Below are 13,877 nucleotides of genomic sequence, written 5' to 3'. Positions count from 1 at the left end.
GCTTAACTTTTTAAAAAACAGTTTAGATTGAGGTACACAAATTCACAAATCATCCAAAAAACACAAATCGTCATTTGTTAGAGGTAATAAACACACACAGTAGGGTACAATGCTTTACCTAGCCCCTAACCCTAACCATCGAAAATGAATGCCTAACCCTTGCCCTAAACCTAACCATAACCAATTGTTACACTGTGACTAAAACCACATTCTCAGTCTCCAAATTCCCTTCAAACTTGTGAGAACCAGGATTTTGGTTCCCAAAAGGGCCGTTGGTCCCCACAAATATAGTAAGCTTACACACAGACACACACAGACACAGACAGTGTTGTCACAGTGCTGTATTAAAACTGATATTTTGAGTTTATTTACTAGATTCTTTGTCTTTGGAGTCTCCCACAGCGTCAGAGTAAGTGTTTAATGTAAATAATAGGATAATAGGTAATCTAAAGCTCATGCCTAATGGCCTTGAAAACATGTGTCACAGTTGACCTTATTCTTGTATTCTAATTTTTGCTTCATAACTTTTGCACCGTCCACTTCCTGCTTTGACAAAACAAATTTCCCACGCGTGGGACTAATAAAGGTTATCTTATCTTATCTTATCTTATACTTCACGTTCTGTTTGTTTTTTAAACCTGAGTTAATGTGGGCTTAGCATCAGGAGGCACAGGTTCATTAAAGTTCACAAAATCTCCTGAATCTTTAACACAGACTCACCTACAACTACAAATTTAAACCGTGTTCATGGAGTAAGAAAAAAAGCTTAAATGAGAAGATTTTAGGCAACAGCTTGATCAAACCCAGAGTTTTGCTGACTGACCGGCAGGTCTGGATCTGCAAGGTCCACAGATTCTGCAGACAGACTCGCATGACTAATGGCATGCCACGCAGGTTGTTCCACCACCTCAATCTCTGTACCAGCATCTGCAGCCTCCACATACTTTCTGTTTTGGCGACTAATTGTCGTCATTTTCCAAAACATCGCTTTTGGGTCAAATCGGTTTACTACTACTACTAAGAAAGTTTGCTGTTTATCACCGATGTGATGACAGCTGAAAGCTTTGAAGAGGCGGGGAGACAGTTTGGTCTGTACTGAGTGACATCCCAGCTAAATGTTGGTGCCACGCACAGCTTCATATCTCATCTTAACTGTAGTTCCTGTATCCTCCTCGTTGGCATTTCCTTCTCCTTTGTCTGGTTCCCAGTAGCTGAAAGTATGAAGAGAAATAACTCAAAAATTTTCAACTTCACAGAGGTAAGAGTAATAATTTCACGTTTTAAGAAATTCGGCAACCTTTATTACGCTTGGCTTGGTTATTTCTTTCTTTCTTTATTTCATTTGCTTTCTTTTATGAACTCAAAAGAAAGTGAACTGGTTACACATTCGCAAAAACTAAATGGAAAGCTATGATGTGTGATTAATGTGGATTCTGTAATTGCACTGCTACGTGTTTTGTTTTCCTTTCTTGTTCCTGTTGCCAAATAGTTGTGGAAACTTTAATGGGAGCTTGTGTGTGAAAATAAGCAACAGCATTAAAGTGTAAAATTGTGTCATTAAGGAAGGAAATCATTTGGTGGCAAAGACAAAGTTAATGTGTTGCAGCATAGCTTTCTCTTGATCGATCCAACTCATAATCCGTGAAGTTGACACATCGGCCCCTCTCGTGGTGATCTTGGATAGAAACGGTCAACAATAAAACTCCAGAGTCTGTTGACATTTGTTTATGGAAAGGTGAAACTTCCAAGCAGAAGGAGAGATAGGGTCACGGGATACAGCGGCAAACAAGGACTCTTATCTGTTTCCCCTCAACGCTGACGCTGAAACAGAGAAGCCCTGAGAGCGAAATCCCAAACACTGTCTCCCTGTAAGAACCGTCTATTGTGTCCAAGGTGATAGTGTGTTTGGTCTCAGGACCTGAAATCAGATAAACCTTCCAAAAATAATGCCCGAGTTGGCTTTTGTGAGGCTTGTCACATTTTTAGTAGCGTCATAAAAACAGCCCTGTGCATGGCTCACCTTTAGATCTCAACAGATGGTCTTTTTTTTTTTTACTTCACAGAGACTTTTCAAGAAGCTCGGGAAATATAAAAACTTCTCCCTGCTGGCAAACATGCAGCTTTCCTTTATATATGGTTTCTGTGATATCCCTGCTAAAATGCTGCTTCTGTATTGTTGCTCTGTCACCAGTTTGTGTAGTTCTTGTAATTATTGCAGGCCATAAACTATTAACAACAAGGCAAATTTTCTCTGAACATCATTTTCATTTTTCAAAGTAATAGCCCAGAAAGCTGCACGTAAGCCAAATTATAGGATGAATGAGTGCCAAGTAGCTTTGAGCCAGGGTTTGCTGTTGAAAAGCACAGAGCTGCTGATTGTTGTGATGCATAGCAATCAATCTTGTTAGCGCCACAGCACATGCACATGCACATCCCTTTCATTTCAGTAAGAAAGGTGACATGCAAAGCATATGAAAGAAAATCGAGTTAACCAAGCAGTTTCCATTTCATAAAAATCTCCTTTCTTGTCTGCAGTTCACTCCAAACCTTTGAGTTCAGTGCAAAAAAGTGAACAAGTTAAAAAGCTGGCCCCCCTTTTTGTCTCCAATCTAGTCTTTATGAATGCAGATTTATCCCGTCTTTATACCATCACACTCTTCTTTTTCTAGCTTACAGTTAGACATGTATGCATATATCATCTCAGTAAAAAAAACAAATCGCCTGCCTTTTATCTGCCTTACAGAGACAGTGGGATTCCTTAGACCAAACCTCCTCTGTAGAGCCTCTCCAGGACTGTGATATCAGATGGGCTGTGAAGAGGCTCTTCTCGGGAAACCTGCAGCTGCCCAAGCTTTCCTGCAGACTTTCTGCTCAGGATGGCCCTCCGCCCGTCGCCCCATCGGGCCCTGCGACCTACAGGATCAAACACTCGAGAAGTTACGGGACTCTGACCAGCTGCATGTCCAGAGGCCTGTAAGTCACTGATGTTGAACATGTTTAGTGGCATTTTGCTAATGAATTTAAATGTGCATACCAAAACATCACACATCCTGCTTCAAAAGCATGTTTGGGAACACATGATACTTCAGGTATCTCACACATGTTAAATTCATTCTTTAAATATCCTCTGATTTCCTCTAGAAAGAAAAGCTCTGGAGTTTAAGTGTTCCCAAAACCAGCGCTCTGTGTGGAAAGGAGTTAATTTTTTCCTAGTTTCCCAACAGTTGGGCCCCTTCTCAAGCTTAATGATTAAAATTATATGTGTTCAGTGTGAAACCAGCCCCTGTGAAGCAAGCTGTGGTCTTGTAAATCAACACAGATTAAGGACTTAATGATCATCCGTTTTTAGGCGGGGCGGGGGCTAATTGTTTATTTAGGTTGAAAAAAGCTGAGTTGCTTCTCGAGCATATGATTGAACAAAGTGTCCCGCTTAAGGCGTTGCGGTCTCCCTCTGTCACACTGCTGAACAATTATCGCCATAAAAGATCAGACAAACAAGGCTCTTATTATTGTTTCCACAACAACATTCAAGCTGCTTCAGCAATACATCTGTAGCAATTTCGGCCTCTCTAAACTTCGTGTGTGGGTGTGTACGTGTCTGCGTGTGTTGGCGTCTGTGAACGTCTGTGTACGTGTACCATCATTACGTCTCTTTTTCCACCTGCTGATGGAATCTGGAGACACCTGTTTGATATTGTTATTAGTTACAGTGAACCTCACAGGCTTCTTCTTTGTCATGTAATTCATTGTTGAGTAGCACCTCTGCAAACACTGGATAAACCGAGAGTGATGTGGTGTTTTGTTCTTTTGCATTGCTCTTTATACGCTCACTGGCCACTTTATTAAGTACACCTATACAACTTCATGAAATATCCAATCAACCAGTGACACGGCTGCAACTCTGTGCGTTTGGCCATTTAGAAATGATTGAGACGACCTGCTAAAATTCAAAATGAGCTTCAGAATGGGGAAGAAATGTGATTTAACCAACTTTGAACGTCGCTTAGAGTTTGGTGCCAGACGGGCTAGTCTGAGGATTTCACAAACTGCTGATCTGCTGGGATTTTAGCCACACAGTCACCTCTAAGGTTTATAGAGAAGAGTCTGAAAATGAGAAACTACCTTGAAAGTTTATTATTTGGTTGGCTGTAGGTGGTGGTGGTTCAATGCCTGACTGCTCCAGTCTCCATGCCTAGGCATCCTTAGGCAAGATACGAACCCCAAGTTGCTCTACGATTCATCCATCAGAGAATGAATGTGTGTGAATGTTAGATAGAAAGCACTTGAGCAGAGAAAAAAGAGCTTGCGTGAATGGGTGTGAATGGGTATGAGGCATGTATAAAGTGCTTTGAGTGCTCGGGTAGATTAGAAAAGCACTATATAAGAACCAGTCCATTTACCATTAATGAAGTAGATGTGCCACAGCAGCATAAGAGCACAGTGGTGTTCTTGTTATATAAGAACAAGATTTTCTTGGGCTTTCCAAAATTGGATAGCAGACGTGCCGAGACATTCTGAGGATATGGTCAGAATTTGGTGTAAACAGCTTGAAGGCATGGATCCATCCAGCCTTGTATCAATGATTCAGGCTGGTTTTAGTGTATTTTAGAATTTTAGAAATTAATTTTGGAATCTGTTTAAAAACAGTGGGATACATGGAGGGTCTTTAAAGGAGATGGATGATACCAGCTGTTTAAAAGTAAGAGTGACTGACTGATAATCGAGAGAAACCCAGGGGAAATGACAGGTAGAGTCTCTTGAAGAAATTTGGGAGAAATAGTGTCAACTGGGCAGAAAGAAGTGCACATATTAGAAACTATATCAAGGAGATCATTCCATCCATTCCTTTTTCTTTCAGGTTATTCATTTCAGGGTCGTGGGGGGCTGGAGCCTATCCCAGCTGCCATAGGCTTCAGTAGATAGGCATAAGTAGATGACTACACTTGGACAAGGTGATAGGATCCAATCGTGAACTGTGACCTGATACCATAGATCTTACTATCAAAAAATAAATAAATGATAAAATAATAATAAAAAAAATTGACACTCAACGGAGCCAGTGAAGTCGGACGTTTTTTCAGTTGAGCGTGGTTAATAAGTTCTTCATGTGAATAAAGTGAAAAGGGAGATCTTTGTTTTCCCATCTCTTTTCAGCTTTTTTGTGCTCTCTTCTATCCTGATGAATATAATCATTGATCCAAAGAGGAGGGATTACTCTGGACTTTTCAGAGGCTCTATTATCAGGATCTGATGTACACAGACTACTGAAAGTTAAGTGAGTCCCTGATATTTGAAGACAGCTGCAATGTTGAGATGGAGATATAAGAGAACAGAGCTGGGAACGTTGCTGCCAAGTTCTCATTGGGTGAATCCCATAGGCATTCAACCTATCGATTTCCTGTTTCTTGAGAGCAGGCGCAGGTTCGTATCCTACCCGTGGCGGTTGTCGCATGTCTTCCCTGCTCTCGCTCCCTCTGCTTTCTTGACACTCTTTAGTGTACCCTTTCAAATAAAGCCATCTTCATCACACAGTTCAGCTTCTTCACCTCTTTTCAGCAAATTGTTCCGCTTCTTCAGCTGTTTTCGGAAGACGATTTCCACTATATGGCATTTACTCGGCATTTTCGCAGGAAATGCAACTTTTGTGAGACAGTATAGCTCACTAGAAATCTAGAAGGGAACACAAACATGTTCAGTGTTGTTGAAAAGTAGCCAACAAAATTGGAAAATGTATTATTGTAATGGCAACGAGGACAGCAGGTTATTGGGGTCGGATGTGGCTCAGGAGGTGAAATGATTCATTCATTAATCCCTGGCTTCTTCCGTTGGCATGTCAATTCGTCCTTTTCATGCTGAACCACAAAAAACCCTCCGCTTAATGCAGTGTATCAATCTCTCTCTCTTTCTCTGTGTACATGTGTGCGTGTGTTTGTGTGAGAGGAATAGCGATGTATGTACTGAGTAGAAAAAGTACTTTATGATGTTTGCATGTGGATCGATGAGTGGCCTATCATGCGAAACACTTTCAGTGGTCAATAAGAGCACTACATAAATGCATTCTGTGGGTCATCTCCGGTAACAGTTCTCAGTATTACAGTCACATTTGGATACAATTGATTGCAGCACGAGACTTTGCAAGCTGGAAAAGATACTCATTGTTTTCTGGTAAATTGAAGTCTTTTGACACATATTATGCAACTATAAAAGGTCATAAGTTGTTGTTTTTTTTTTACTTTATAGCATGCTCTGCTGCAACAACACACACTGTGTTTCATGTGTTTGTGTAACTGTCAACTGATCAAACATGACCTTTTCATGTAGGAGGTCAGGTCAGCCTATAGTCAGTCTTAGGCCATAACACGTCCCATCAAAGGTGCTCTAGAACTTCACTGTGAACTTCTCACCACTTCTTGACTCACTCTCCTGCAGACCCTACCACTGCGCTGCAATCCCCACCCAGCGGGTAGAGCCTGGGGAAGTTGCACACAGTTGCTGCACACTCTCCTGCCAAAGACACTCTTTCAAAAGAGAATCTTAATGTCAAGATTTATACTTCCTGGTTAAGTAGCTTTAACTACTTTTTCACTGACAGATATTTTATTCACAATTGAACAATATGGCAAATATATAAATTGAGAAGCTGTACTGCTTTTAACAGAAATATTAGCTCATTTTGGAATTTCATTCCAACAGCACATCTAAAAACATGGGAACGAGGGCAACAATTGGGTGGAGAAAAATTTTACAACTAATGAGGTTAACTGGCAGCAGGTCAGTGACATGATTGGGTTTAAAAAGTGCATCCTAGAGAGGCAGAGGTTCACCAAGCTGCAAAAAACTGTGTCTACAAATTGTGGAACAGCTGCAGAATCATGATTGTCAGCGTAAAATGGCAAAGACTTTGAATATCTCATCATCTGCAGTACATAGTGTCCTCAAAAGATTCAGAAAATTGTTAGAAATCTCTTTGTGCAGGGGAAAAGACTGAAAATCAATATTGGATGGCTATGATCTTTTGGCCCTCGGGCAGCACTGCATTAAAAACAGGAACGATTCTGTCATGGAACTGTGAGCACAGTTCACCGTGCCATCCGCAAATGCAGGTTAAAGCTCTATCATGAAGAGAAGAAGCCGTAATTGGACGCGATCCACGAACGCTGCTGTCTTCTCTGAGCCAACGCTCGTTTAAAATGGACTGAAACAAAGTGAAAAACTGTTCTGTTCTCTGTACATTTATTACATCTGCATGACTTTGTATTTGCTGAACTAACCTGTCTTTAGTCCAGACCTTTCACCAACTGAAAACATTTACAGCATAAATAAGTGAAAACTTCAACAAAGAAGAGCCAGGACTGATGAGCAGCTAGAATCATATATCAGACAAGAATGAGACAACAAAAGACCAGCAGCTGGTCTCCTCAGTTCCCAGATGTTTAAAAGAAGATGGAAATGGTGCACAGTGGTAAACATCGCCCTGTCCCAACTGTTTTTAAACATGTCGCTGCCATCAAATTCAAACATTTGATGCGCTTTCTGTGTTCTGTTAATACCTGTTTATGATATTTGCAAATCATTTCGTTCTCCTTTTATTTACATTTTACGCAGCATCCCGCCTTTTTCAGCATTGGGTTTGTAAATTAAAACTTTGGAAAAACACTATCCTGCCAGCCTCTTTATGCACGTACGGGGCCCTAAAATGCAGAAAAAAAACCTTCAGATGCACTATAAACATCACATCTAGATTTATACTAACGGATTACTGCTATAACGCAGCACATAAAAAATAGGTGCAAGTACTGTGATGTTTCACTTTTATTTACTTCATAAATGTTTATATGACAGCAGGTATAAAGTAGCACGGCTACAAACATGACAGCAGGGATATCGAAGGACTAGAAAGCCTTTCATTATGTTCCCTTTCTTTGAAGAGAGCCATGTGCTCTCCTGTTTACCAGTTGGTAGTGCAGTTTTGATGGGATGCCAGAGAAAGTGTTTATAGAGAAGTCTTAGGATGCTTTATAGCTGACAATGCTGCAAATCTTAGGATAACCTTTCCCTTTTCCTTTCCTACATCAAATACATCAAATTTGCATTAAATGACTCCAGAACGGACCTCAGCAGCTTGGGAGGGATGCGGCTTTTTATGAAACATCTGAGGAAGAATGTTCTCAAAAGACAAACCATTTCCTACCCGGAATAAAGCAGATGATTTACAAACAAAGTGGATCTGGTGTGAGCCTTTTCTCCAAGTGTGTCATACTCGATGTCTGAAAGTGTCTGATGCACGCTTCCTGCTGGCAGCTGAGGCCTGAAAACCTGGAATTACAACATCCCTCTGAAAGAGAAGGTTGTAAGCATGCTCTGTCCACAGCAGATGGGATCTCCAGATGGATGTTTGGAGACAGTGAGTCAGCGTAATGTTTTCTATGAGCCCTGTTTTTTCTGGGGTTTTTTTGTTCTTACTGTCTTTGGCATGCTTCATTGCGGGATAAACTTTCGGGTGAATCTCGTATCGAGAAACAAGCAGAAAGCCTTTTTCCAAACTAACAGTCATCCCATTCCAGACACTACTCAGTCTCAGTTATCATAGAAGCAGTCACATGAGAGGCTGCGAGTCTGAGCCACTCTTGAAAAGTTGTAAGCAAACTTTATGCTGACAGAAGCATCCAACTGATGGTGCTGTCTCGATGTCTGATTCTGTAAAAAGGGGAATATCTCGAAACACACGAATGGCCTCAGTGTGAGGAACTCCACTCCAGATGTGCCTCAGGAATACTTAAATCTGAATCTGATTGGGCACTGGGTAGCTCTTAAGCCTCTGTGGCTCTGAGAGTTGATGACAACGATAACAGGCCCATAATTTGACTTTATTCATCTATTCATTTTGCTCTCATGATTGCACATCTCCAAGTGATATAGTATTATTTCCATATTCCTCACAGTCCTCTTGGCTCCGGCTGGCTGTGCTGTAGCTCCGTCCACTTGCAGAAACGCCAGAAAAGTTTTGTTTCCGTGCTCGCTGATATCGTCGCTCTGAAAAAAACGAAACCTTAAGATGCCAGACAAATCGTGTTTGTGCTTTAGTCTGCTGCTGCTTGCCTGGTTCCAGTGACTGCTTAAAAAAACATGTTTCTTTGGATGTTAAATGTTAACTAACTTTGGCTGGTGTGTGCTGAACATACAGGTACAGAGTTAATAAAGGGGAGCCTGAAGGTCGGGTTAATGAGCGAAGTGAGAGTGAACCGAGACAAAATGACAGTAAAACACATTCTGAGATGAGCTGCAAAAGATTATTTGTCTCATTTCTAGATATAAAGATGGATAAGCAGAAATAACAGCACCAAATTTAATGCAGTGCAGTGCTAATGAGTTTATGCACACACACACACACGCACACACACACAAAAGCTCTCAAGCAAACAATTCTTATTTCCTGCTTTCCCTAAACAGCTGTTGGTCATAGGTTCAGTCCTGTGTCAGATGTTCCAGCTCCCTAGGTTATTTTAGTTACTCTAGACAGCGCCGGTGTTTAGTTATGAGTCCTTAATCACAGGAGGACCTTTTCTCACTCTCCGGCAATAAACAGAGAGATTGGGTGAGGGAGAAGATGTTGTTGCCTCTGGTCACAGATAGAGAGTGCCATCGTGACAGCACCCATGCTCTCTATAGCTTTTATCTACCTCTGCTTTTTATAGTCAGAGGCACTTCATGTGATTCTTCCTGGTGCGCTCAGAGCATGTGAAAGGCAAAGAAGCTGTCTCTGAGGAAATAGGCAACTTCACAACAGATAGCACCTCAGGGAGTGCGGGGGGGAGCCTGAGTATGCAAACTTGGGAGTGAGAGTAAGTAAGGTGAGCTCGAAGGCCAAGCCAGGCGACGGCTTAATGTTTATACACAGGCGGAATTTGGAAAGGAAGTAATTATGAAGCACAGTTTGAAGTTGATGAACAATATGTTCCTTAGGATTGCAAGGGAGAGAAGAGGGGGGAAGTAGAGGGATGGAAAGAGGGATAGAGGAGCAGAAGGAGGTAATCTGTCATGCTTCCACTCCCTGTAAATCAGACGTCCATATTTAGTTGGAAAGAGGGAAGGCCTAACAGTAATGTAAACAAAGCCTGGGGGAGGGAAGAAGGCAGGGAGAGTTTATCATCAACACTAATGTTTGAACGGCTAGCACGGCAGTCAGCATGGTCTTTAGGAAGAGACAAGAGACAACGGAGCTGATAGAGCACAACTGAAGGTAGAGAGGTAGCTTTTGATTTTCTGGGCAGTCTTGTCTAGTCCATTTTAGATTTCGAAAACAGGTTTTTATTCTTGAGATCTCTGAGAGAATTTCGGAGCAATGATGAGCAGGCCCAGATCCTCACCCGTTTCATATGTCATGTCACACAAAAGTCTTTAAACAAACCTGACGACAACATTTTTCAAAGGGAGAGCGAGCAAAGAGGGAGCGATCGCTTGACCACTGACCATCTATCTATTCATCATGAACGACCTGTGCTCCGAGAGCTCCGAGGAAGAACAATCTGAAGTCGATGAGACCCCCCGGGAACAAAAGCTGTCCCGGCTTCCCGTGATTCAGCTCATGTCCAGGACCGTAGGGGGTTCCACGGGAGGATCTCCAAAGGTTTCACCCAAGGATTCGCCGCGCGGGTCTCCTCGAAATTCCCCGCTGCTCTTCAGGAAGCTGCTGATGAACCGCAGCATCAACCTCCAGAGGCGCCGCTTCACCCTGGCCCACACCCCCAGGTAGAGTTTATGACTGCAGCCAAGATGATATAGATGACAGCTGTTGCACTTTGCATTATTCTCACTCAAAATAATGTAAAAAAAAAAAAAAGGTTATTTTTCTGCAGATTTTGAAGATGTGTTAATGTTATGCAAGTTCTGCTCCAAATCCACCAACTAGGATTCTTATCATTCAAAAGCCATCTATTCTTATCGAATGTTCACATTTAGCACATCATTTAGACATGGATGATGCATATGGACGGGGGTGGGGGGCTTTGTAAGAGTTGTTTGGTGCTCTTTGCTGTTCCTATTGGTATTTGGTAAAGAAGAACAGCCTTATGGCCATCTTTACTCCACTCGGTTGGAGATGTTGATGCGTTCAAGTGTAATTTTGTCCAAGTGTTTCACACCACAAAAATGGTTGCCCTGAAGCTTATCTTATTAAAGTAAGACTGACCACAAGATGTTCTTATATTCATGCGTTTCAGTCATGTCTGCTCTCCTCTGCCAGGATAAAACTAGCCTTTCTTTGGTAAGATCTAATCCAAATTTTGTTCTCATAATGTGCTAAAGTTTCATTTCCATAAATAGACCTGCCCTTATTTACTGGCTGCACATAGGTGCGTGGTTCCTGCTTGTGTTTAGCTTTTTCTTCTTTCTATGAAATCTGCTAATTATAGAATTCATTCACAGCAAAGCTGCTGATGAGCATTGAGTTTATAATAAGGAAACGCTTTTCCAAACCCGCTGTCAGCTTTAGTGCTGAATTACCTGCACCCAGGAGTGTTTTTCCTAAGCTTTGTTCACCTTTTGCTTTCCATCATGTCAGTAAACACAGCTCAGCGACATCCTTGTTGTCACAGGATCAGCAGTTTGTTGTTCCACTTGTTAAGGACACGCTTCAATCTTTCAGCAATGTCTTCTTGTTTAACAGCCGCACTTTTTAATCGCGGCACTCGCTGCGAAAGCACACCTCAAACAACTGGATATTTCCTGCCGAGTTTCAAACACCTTAAATTTATTCTTCCGTTGCAGCGGTCATAAATCTCTTTGGAAACAACGCAGCAGTCTCTCTATCAGGCAGCGCTGCTCTGGTACCTGTTGATAGCTTTAGTTTTATGATCCGTTATTGAATCACGTCAGGCCCATGATCTTATTCTTTTCAGTGCAATTTAAACATTTACCTAGTCCCCCAATTAGATTGCATTTGACCATAACTTCTCGAGATAGGGAGAATAAACAGGACTCTGATGGGACTGTGTATTTCTCTTCCCTCACACCTGTTGGTGTCCTCAAAAGAAGAACCTGTTGTGGAAAATTGTAAAGCACTTTAAAAAGCAAATGTCTCCAGTGTGTACTCTGAGCATATAAACACTCAGATGTAGGCACCATGCAAATCGGCGCTGTTGCACGGTGTCTCCAGCTTGTTGCACTGATGTCAGGCACATCCACCTCAGTGAAATCAGATTAAAAGCTCGAGAGAAACTCTAGCTGGTGCTGTAAATTCCTGCCTTACTTTTATTGGCAGGAGCATTCCTACGAGAGCTGGGTGCCCCGTAGGAAATCTAAACATGCAGCATTTAAACGGTGGTGTATTTGACATTGGTGGATATGTTTCTATTTCAGAGTTTATTGTAAACTGTTTAATTGAGCTCGGGGTGTCTGTTAAAAATCTAAATATTAGAGGAAAAGAAGTCAAGTGGACTTCAAGGCTCAGTCTTGATTGTCAGATATCTGGAGGGCAGCGCAGATACTCAACATGTCAGGCTTTGTTTTACACAGCTCTGAGGCCAGGCCATTGAGGAAGTTTCCGCCTGCAGTGTCACAGCTCAAATAAATGGATGGACATGAGTTATTGCAGGATGACTGGCAAGCAGGAAGAATTAAACAAACTGGGGGTCCGGCGGAAAATTAATGTCGCAGGCCGCTCAAATATAGAACGTGCGCGCAAATTTATTTTCACTTTGTGTCTAAGTTGATGAAGTCTCTTTTTCCCCTCCAGAGACACCGAGTCAAAAGGATTTTTTTTCCATGAAAAACTTTTAAACATTCAATAAACTTTTTTTCAAGCCAGCTCTGGGATGACAGGTTTTTTTTTTCCATTCAGTGTTTCAGTCACGTTATCTTAATGGAAATAAAAAACTGTCCAGAAAACACGCAAATTGTTGCTTTATTTATTGGATGTATTCATTTCTCGAGCAGGAGTTTTTAAAATAAATAAAGCAGCGTTATCACTTGCAACTAAAGTGGTTTCAGTTTGCAGATCGTCGACTGTATTTCTTTTTAGAGAAGTGGCTGTGTAGACAGGTGACAAATTAAAGGGGAAAAAACCCAACAAACTAAATCCTAGCAAGGTGTTGTGCCACCATGATCTGCAAGAGCACTGTTCAAGTCTCTGGAACTGATCCCTCCTTCTGTGCTTTGTTTTGATGATAATACTGGAAAGCTTTGAACTTTCCCACAGGTGCTAAACTGCACAGATCCGGTGTGAAGGGAAAAGGATGTGATTGTTTTCATGCTCAATAAACCGTTCAGGGATCCCTCGAGCCCTACAGATGAGAGCACTTTCATCATGGAAGAGATTACTCCTCTCAGAATACACATTTTCATTTGTCCCCCATTTATAGGTGATGATCCTGACTTATTTCTTTCAATTTGAGCCACTGAAGTAATAATCCTGGGTCACTACTTCCATTAAAACATGGGTTGAGCTTCTGCATATGGGTCATCTGCCCAACCCAGTGAACTGCGCTCGCAGCCTCGACAGAGGTGTATGTTAAAATAGCAGAAGAAAAACGTGTGGCGACGCTGAGGATCCTCAACATGCATTTCCCCTTCTCTTCCACTAGAGGACATTAAGTTGTGAGATGCGGGCAGGGAGCCTCTTCGGAGGATGCATTTGTGTTTCTCTGATGGATCTGAGTCGGGGAAAGAGACATTTCCTTTGCTGGAGTTCAACTCTGTGGGGACTCAAATATTTTTAGGGGGAAATGAGATGAAAAATGTTTTTCTAGCCTGATGCTGTTGAGAAATGTTGTTACTGGATCAGAGAAATTTTCTTTTCTTTCTTTCCTTTCAGTCTTGGACTGATAAGTATTGAGAGTAATGGATGGATTACAAACAGTCTTAAGTTTATCGATGTTCCA

The 13,877-nt window shown here is 41.7% G+C and overlaps 1 protein-coding gene across 4 annotated transcripts in view; it reads left to right on the top strand.

The window, feature by feature from the left end:
• Window positions 1-24: 24 nt before the first annotated feature.
• pde4ca (phosphodiesterase 4C, cAMP-specific a) overlaps window positions 25-13,877 on the top strand; it is a 51,707-nt gene continuing 37,854 nt past the window's right edge. For 2 of the 4 annotated variants that reach the window (XM_040022075.1, XM_040022072.1), the window contains exon 1: window positions 2,874-10,749. In XM_040022075.1, coding sequence (XP_039878009.1) covers window positions 10,487-10,749 — 263 coding nt within the window. In that variant the 5' untranslated portion in view covers window positions 2,874-10,486. Of the gene's footprint in view, window positions 1,259-2,743; window positions 10,750-13,877 lie in introns of those variants that run through there. The other 2 variants (XM_040022074.1, XM_040022073.1) reach the window with 2 other exon arrangements.

Source organism: Simochromis diagramma, unplaced genomic scaffold, assembly GCF_900408965.1.
Source record: "Simochromis diagramma unplaced genomic scaffold, fSimDia1.1 OVJJ01000205.1, whole genome shotgun sequence".
NCBI classification, from domain to species: domain Eukaryota; kingdom Metazoa; phylum Chordata; class Actinopteri; order Cichliformes; family Cichlidae; genus Simochromis; species Simochromis diagramma.
This window is presented reverse-complemented; position numbering and strand designations above follow the sequence as displayed.